The sequence below is a fragment of the Candoia aspera genome, chromosome 3, assembly GCF_035149785.1.
Source record: "Candoia aspera isolate rCanAsp1 chromosome 3, rCanAsp1.hap2, whole genome shotgun sequence".
In the NCBI taxonomy this organism is placed as follows: Eukaryota; Metazoa; Chordata; class Lepidosauria; order Squamata; family Boidae; genus Candoia; species Candoia aspera.
This window is the reverse complement of record NC_086155.1, coordinates 180420620-180428878: the sequence shown is the minus strand read 5'-3', so window position 1 is coordinate 180428878 and position 8259 is coordinate 180420620. Positions and strand designations below refer to the sequence as shown.

The window sequence follows — 8259 nt, the reverse complement described above, 5'->3', positions numbered from 1 at the left end:
TAGCAGGTAGACATTTTAAGCCATAAGGGATTCAAATTAAACCATCCGAGACAGATGGCTGTGGAGCTTCTGCTTGAATATATGCACAAAAAGGAACTAAGTACTTTATCAAACTGCTCTTACAATTTGTTTATTCGTTTAGTCGCTTCCGACTCTTCGTGACTTCATGGACCAGCCCATGCCAGAGCTTCCTGTCGGTCGTCAACACCCCCAGCTCCCCCAGGGACGAGTCCGTCACCTCTAGAATATCATCTATCCATCTTGCCCTTGGTCGGCCCCTCTTCCTTTTGCCCTCAATTCTCCCTAGCATCAGCATCTTCTCCAGGGTGTCCTGTCTTCTCATTATGTGGCCAAAGTATTACAGTTTTGCCTTTAATATCACTCCCTCAAGTGAGCAGTCTGGCTTTATTTCCTGGAGGATGGACTGGTTGGATCTTCTTGCAGTCCAAGGCACTCTCAGAATTTTCCTCCAACACCACAGTTCCAAAGCATCTATCTTCCTTCGCTCAGCCTTCCTTACGGTCCAGCTCTCGCAGCCATATGTTACTATGGGGAACACCATTGCTTTAACTATGTGGACCTTTGTTGTCAGTGTGATGTCACTGCTCTTAACTATTTTATTGAGATTTGTCATTGCTCTTCTCCCAAGGATTAAGCGTCTTCTGATTTCCTGACTGCAGTCAGCATCTGCAGTAATCTTCGCACCTAGAAATACAAAGTCTTTCACTGCTTCTACATTTTCTCCCTCTGTTTGCCCGTTATCAATGAAGCTGGTTGCCATAATCTTGGTTTTTTTGAGGTTTAACTGCAAGCCAGCTTTTGCACTTTCTTCTTTCACCTTCATCATAAGGCTCCGCAGACGACGGCATCCCAGCTGAACTGTTCAAAATCTTGCAAGATGGTGCTGTAAAGGTAATGCATGCTGTATGCCAGCAAATTTGGAAAACACAAGAATGGCCATCAGATTGGAAAAAATCAACTTATATCCCCATACCAAAAAAGGGAAACACTAAAGAATGTTCAAACTATCGAACAGTGGCACTCATTTCACATTCCAGTAAGGTAATGCTCAAGATCCTGCAAGGTAGACTTCAGCAATTTATGGAGCGAGAATTGCCAGATGTACAAGCTGGGTTTAGAAAAGGCAGAGGAACTAGGGACCAAATTGCCAATATCCGCTGGATAATGGAAAAAGCCAGGGAGTTTCAGAAAAACATCTATTTCTGTTTCATTGACTATTCTAAAGCCTTTGACTGTATGGACCATAACAAATTGTGGCAAGTTCTTAGTGGTATGGGGATACCAAGTCATCTTGTATGCCTCCTGAAGAATCTGTATAACGACCAAGTAGCAACAGTAAGAACAGACCATGGAACAACAGACTGGTTTAAGATTGGGAAAGGAGTACGGCAGGGCTGTATCCTCTCACCCTACCTATTCAACTTGTATGCAGAACACATCATGCGACATGCTGGGCTTGAGGAATCCAAGGCTGGAGTTAGAATAGCTGGAAGAAACATTAACAATCTCAGATATGCAGATGATACCACTTTGATGGCTCTTACAGTTACCAAGGTTTTTTTTTTCCATAACGTTCCACCGGAATGTGTTTCCCTATAACTACAATGTGCTCCACACCTTTCATTAGACAGCACCTCTCTGATGTACATTACAACAGACCAGTGTTTTTCAGTTTTCTGTGCAGCTCATGCTGCTTTAAAGTGCCATTTTAAGGAGTTGAGTCATAATGCAGGTCTTCAAAGCAACAACATATTTGTAGGTTGCTTTAATGCAAAGTAGAGAGCTGCTGGGCTCGCAAAAGATCTGAACCATTTCTTCTAAATTATTTTCAAAAAATATATGATCCTGAAACATATCCAGTTTTATATCACTTTCTAGCCCACTGTCATCTTTGTTGCACCTATTTTTGCAGCTTTACATCTATTCCAGTAGCTTTTCTAAATCTTTCTTAAAATGTATTTATTTATTTTATTTATTTATCATATTTCTATGACCACCCCTCTCCCCTGCACGGGGGACCCTGGGCGGTATACAGAACTGAATACTGTATTCAGCTGAAATTTGACCACTACATAATATAGTGGAACTCTTCCCACTATTTAGAAACTATACTGTACTTCTGTCATGGCAGCCATGCTACACTGCTGACTTATTTGGAATCAACTACAATCCTCAATTCTTCCCTCTCACATTTGCTGTTAACAAACCAGGAATCTGCTTGTTAACAGAAAACCTATGCATTTTTCTAAATGACTTTGAATGTCTATTAAATTTCATTTTTTCTCTCACTTCTCTAATCAAGATTATTGAGAGTTTTGTTTCTGCCTTCTGAAGTATTAGCTATCCTCAGTTTTGTATCATTTGCAAGCATTCCTTCCACCCTTCATCCAAGTCATCCTTGAAAATGTTGAAAAGCAACAGGGGCAGGACTGAACTCTGACATCACTTGAAACCTCACACTTTTTAATCTGCAGGCACCCATAATCTCAGTTTGTCAGATACAGGAATTTAGATTTCAGAGAGGAACCTGGTATTTGCCATTGGTATTTAAAATAGAAACAATACTCAGGGCAATGGATTCTTGTTGAATCACAAGTTCATTTCATAATTTTCAGAAGTAAATGGGAGGCCACTAAGAAGTTCTAAACTGTAGGCTAGAATAGGAAGTCGAAAAATCTTCAGAAGGAAATACAAAATCAGTTCCCTGTTGCTGGGAAAACTAAATTCATGAAGTCACCAGGAGCAGAATTCAGTTGACAGAGACTTTATTTAACTTCTACTGAAGTCATAGCGTTGTACTTGGCGTTAACACCGGCAGGATCAGGCTTGAGCTTGATCAAAACACAGATACCGAAAACACGGAGAGAAACAAGCCACACCTCCACCACAACGACTTCTCGCCATATTCGGAATTCTACGAGCAGAAGCACCACCCCTCGTGGTGACGTCAGAGGAGATCCCGCCTCCCTTTGGCTTTCAAGCGACTGGGAAAGGGAAGACATGAAGACTTCAGCGTCCCAGGAAGTTGGTGGCGCGGGCATGCGCTGTTGGGAAACATGGCGGAATTGGAAATCGGGCGGCACTGCGAGGTGGAAGAGTGTAAACAGCTCGGTAAGGGCGTTTTGCTGGGAGGTTCAGGTTAAGAGACTCCAGAGGAGAAGAGTGGCCGGCCGGGAGCAGCTGGCGGAAGGCGTGGGACTTCGACCCACATAGTATCCAGGGGCTCGCAACTCTTACGCGAAACATTTCTGCCTTTGATTTGGCCGGCTGTCACCGTGGGAATTTCAGGGTCAGGCAATTCCCAGAGTTTGCTTCGTGCTCCTACCTTTCCCCGACCGCTGTTCGAGTGCAAACCAGGGTATTGGGGCTCTTTTCCTTTATGTAACCTCTATCAATGCCCTTTGCTTGCCCGACCAGCCTTCAACCAAGCCGAGGCAAGAGCGGGTATTCAAGGCGGCGAGCGTGGAGGCGGGTGGCGCTTTCTGTGAATGTGCCTGCCTGTTAGTTACGTGCAGCTGAGAGGCGTTTGTGGTTATGAATGATGGCGAAAAGCAAATTTCTTTAAAAAGAAAACTGTTACAGGAGGAATGACTAGATATTGCATGACTTGATGTCTTTTATACTTAATGTTTTAAAAGGTTCTCAGAAGAAAAAACTGGTGTGTGTGAAAAACAGAGAGGCCTTTTCAGCAGAGGTGTGCTCATGAGTCTACAATACAAAATTCCACTCCCTAAATTTGCTTCCATCTTAATAGCTTAATTTAGGGAGTATGAAAACTCCATTTTTTTCTAGCTGCTGCTACTATTACTGCCTTAGGCATGAACAGGGCCGCAACTAGGGAGGGTGGCAAGCAGGGCATGTGCCCCGGGCACCACGCTGGGGAGGCACCAAAATGAGCGCAGGGGGAGCGCCAAAATGGGTGCGGAATCCATTTTTTGCCCCAGGTGACAGAGACCCTAGTTGCGGGCCTGGGCATGAAAGCCGGCTGGCTGACTTTGGGCCAGTCACTCTCTTTCAGCCCAACTCACCTCACAGGGTTGTTGTTGTGGGGCAAATAGGAGAAGGAAGGAGTATTAGGTACGTTCACCACCTTGAGTTATTTATAAAAATAATGAAGGATAAAAACAAATCTAAAAAAGAAAAGCACTTGAGGGCCAGAGGTGTGTATGAAAATGGGAGGAGAGAAAGTTTTATACACACATATATATTTGACACTGTAATCCTACTTTTCTGCAAAATATGTTCCAAATTTAGTTTACATTTATCATAATGTATTGTTATTTAGTATTGTTTTAAACTGTAATTCTGTTTTTTTCAATACATACTTTTATATTATTATTGAAAATCCTCTTGGTCTCTTCTTCTTCGTATATCCTGCATGTCCTTCAAGAAGGATATACAGCACTTCGTCCCCACAGACCTGTCAGAATTTAACACAGTGACTATACAGCTACTGAAAGATTATGTTCTTATAACTGTAGAAAGATAAAATTGGAAAAAAATTAAAAACTCAGAAATTGTTTTCTTAGCATGACTCTTATTAAATGATGCAGGATGGAAACACTGATTAACTTTAATTTTTTGTTCCTTGAAAACTCCAAAGACAAAGTCACAATCTAATGCAGTTAAATTGCATTACTATTTGTAATTTGTATTACCATAAGGATAGTATACATGTCACTGTATTCTATGTCACTGGATTTTTTTTTCAATTTTATTATTGAAATTCTTTAACCTGATTTACAGATGCCAGGTATGTATACTGCTCAGAGTTTATAATGAATGAAGCCTCTTTAACCCCCCCCCCCAAAAAAAAAGTGTGTTTAAGCATACCTAGTTCATTGCTGCAGTTTGGCTTCAGATTATTCCATTCAGCAAATAAATTGGCCAGCAAGGTGTTCATATGGAGTATCATCTCCAACTTACCTTTTATCAGTATGATAAATTATATGCATCTATAATTAATATATTATTTCTTTTATATTAGATTTCCTCCCTTTTGTCTGTGATGGCTGCTCAGGAGTTTTCTGGTAATTATTTTATTAATTATTAATAATACCATTTTGGACAATAATAGTCTAACAATATACACTGTGTTTAGAGATTTGGGACAGGACTGTATAGAGCGGTAAAGGAAATATTGGAGAAATGAGGGAGGAAACAATAAATTTTAAGGAGTAAATATTACATTGCCTGACTGTTCCAATGTTTGCATCCATTGTTGCAGTAATTGTATCAATTGTCCTGTATTATTGCACATATTGATGACATATTGTCTTTGTTTCTGTAAATTTTTAAAGTATTCAACACAGAAGTCGGCCTGCTCATAGTTGTTCTGAGGTAAGCTAATAATTCATAACTAATTTGTCAGAAGTTACATTTGTAAACATTTTAGCTAATAGAGAAATTCAGATTCTTTACATTTGTTTGGAATTCTTTTGCAAGCAAAATCTTCTTATCCAGGTTATCTTGTTGCCAAATTTCGCATGCAAAAAAGCCCACTTTTAGGTTATACAGTCTAGGTATGCAGACCGAGAGAGGAAATTATTGTGAATTAGGCTGTTTGTGAACATGGCCTGAAATCTTTTCTGTGATTGCAGCACCTGGAAGCAGTTTTCAGATTAGCCTCAAAATGTTTTTCTGCTGTTTTGTGGCTAATCCAGTCTCCAGGGATTGTGTAGATTTAAAAAAGATCAGTTTGTAGATCTATAGTGAATCTGTCTTTTTAAATTAAAATATGTATTTTTTAAGGATTTAAAATATAATGTTGTTAGCTGAGATTAGCTAGATCTGAGATCAACACCAGGTTGCTCAATTAGTGTGTATTTAGTTTAAACTATGAGCTTTAATAATTTAATAGTTTAATTTGATCTTTGAAATAAATAAGACTATAAATTGTATTTTTTTAATTCACCTAGGCAAATCTAAAAAACAAAAATATGAAATTGGATCATCACAAATCTTTTTTGTGCACGTATAAAGGTTGTGATGGAAGAGAACTTGTACCTGTTTTATGTGCTTACTGTGAAAAACAATTTTGCTTAAGGTAAGCAAAAGAAACGATCTAAACAAATCTTATCCTACTGATCTGTAAAGTGCCCAGTGAATCTTTGGCAGCCTATTATTTTCAGGCACCGTCATCAGTCAGACCATGAGTGTGAGAAACTGGAAATCCCTCAGGCTCGTATGGCTGTCACTCAGCAGCTGATTAAAGACATTGTAGGTAAGTGCAGAAGGGTTTTTTAAAATATCGTTTTCTGTGATAGAGCATTCAGAGCTCAACGTTAGAATAGAGCACACATCCAAGGCTGTTAAAAGGAGATAGGAAAGTACACATGCTGTTCAGCTGAATAAATCCTGCTTCCAAAGAACTGCAGAGATTAAGCTGCACTCTGTAACCTCAGTTGAATACAGTGGGAATTTGAAGTCTTCTTTCTGAGCTGAAAGGCATGTTGTAGCAAAGCAGCACAATGCATCTGTACTCCACTGTTTACATTTTTCCAAATATGCCCAGAATTATAAGCCCTGTATGGTATACTTACAATATAAAAAAATAGGACATTAGAGGCGGAGTTTGTTTTGCAGCACGTCAGTTTCCCATTTACTTTAATAAAAGGCCAAAAAATGAATAAATGAACACATGGGATGTTGAGTCTCGCGTGCACCAAGATAGATCATCTCTGGGCACCTGGGTGTCCATGGGCATCAGGTTCCCTATCTTTGCTAATAATATATTGAAGCCTGTGCAAGAATAGATCATTGTGTAACATAAAGCGTTTTTTTCCAGTAAAAATAACCGCTGTTCCACAATATTGTATATTAAAACAATTGTCTGCACAGTACCATAGAGGCAGGTTTCTTTTCTCATACTCTGGAAGTCCTGAGCATCTCCGCTTTTAGATTTTGGTGCTGTCTCTTCTCAGTTACACATTTTGAATATCGGCAACTATCAGGATTTGAAGATCAGAGAAGTGGCTTTATCTTAGACACACAAGCAAGGGGAGGCAGCACATTGTCGCAAGGTACCGCGCTTAACTTTTAGAAAAAAAGAGGGGCAGGTCATTCAACACGGCGAATGTCTGTATGTCCCTCAGATTCCAAAAAAGAAGCCACTGCCATTAAAAAATGCAGGGGAGCCCGGAATCCTGAAACAGCTGCGAAAGTGGCCCTGATGAAACTGAAAATGCATGCATGCGGGGAGAAGTCTGTTCCACAGGTGAACCACATTTATTGATCAGACAAATACATTTCTGAATAGCTGCGGTGTCCATTTATTTATTTTGTAATGTTTTTCTCTAGTCCTGCAATTGAACTTGTTTCCGGTGAGGTGGGGGATCAGTGTTGCTTACCTGCAAGATGCAGGTTTACTAAAGTGAAGGAGAAAGGTGGAATTTGTCTTAAAAGTACAGCTCTGGGATAGGACCTTTCTGAACTGGTGGAGAAATGCAAGCGTTCCTTTCAGAGCCATCACGTAAATGGAAACGTGTGACTAGAAACTAGTATTTCAACATTGCACTTTGGCTTTTTCTCTTACAGACAGAGAGAATCTATTTCCAAGTATTTTTACCCAAAGAAAGCAGAGACAAAAGTATACCCATGTTCTTTTGTAGTAAATGGAGCATTGGCAAAGTGATAGATTCGGCAGCATGCTTAGCAAGCCTTAAAAATGACAACAACAAAACCGCAGCCAAGGTAAATCAACTGAAGCAGTACGGTTGGGATTCCAAAGATTTGATTTAGGAGTGATTAACTTTTTTCCCCTTAATTTGCAGAAGTTAAGACTTTGCCACGCAGCATCTGGAGAAGCCCTGCCTTTGGATCACACAGTAGCATCCTGGATAAACTGTAACGAGTCTCCGCTGTATAATGGTGGAAATGTAATCTTGGAATACCTTGATAATGAAGTTGAATTTTTAGCAGATGCAGATTCTTATCTATAGTAACGATGGAAACCATTTCATTTGTAATTCATCAGACTGAACACAAGAGAAGACTTTCTGTTTTGCTAGCTCTGTGGTGTAAGAGTGATTTCTCCTGAGAAACATGCATTCAATTTAAAAAGGGACCTATATCAACGCTTAGCCTGTTGTTTTCCAAAGTGGGCAAATACATCTGTCACACATGCGTATTCCGGTTGTTGCTTTCTACCCCATGTACTGAGAATTGAGTTCAGATTGACAGCTACTGAACTGAAAAGTCTGCCTATGGTGCTTAATCTGTGGTGTTGCATTTCTACAT

The 8259-nt window shown here is 40.0% G+C and overlaps 2 protein-coding genes across 3 annotated transcripts in view; both read left to right on the top strand.

Annotated features, from left to right (window-relative positions):
- Positions 1 to 8259, top strand: part of SNX16 (sorting nexin 16) — a 153885-nt gene that overhangs the window by 57418 nt on the left and 88208 nt on the right. The window lies entirely within an intron of this gene.
- ZFAND1 (zinc finger AN1-type containing 1) lies at positions 3025 to 8026 on the top strand. Of its 2 annotated transcripts, none has more exons than XM_063299424.1 (8): positions 3025 to 3132; positions 5009 to 5051; positions 5322 to 5361; positions 5940 to 6067; positions 6153 to 6244; positions 7116 to 7237; positions 7558 to 7713; positions 7794 to 8026. In XM_063299424.1, exons 1-8 carry the CDS (start codon positions 3078 to 3080, stop codon positions 7959 to 7961), a joined length of 804 nt encoding a protein of 267 aa, XP_063155494.1. In that variant the 5' UTR covers positions 3025 to 3077; the 3' UTR covers positions 7962 to 8026. The 2 variants fall into 2 exon arrangements, with proteins under 2 accessions (XP_063155494.1, XP_063155496.1); XM_063299426.1 differs by lacking the exon at positions 3025 to 3132 and adding an exon at positions 4753 to 4774.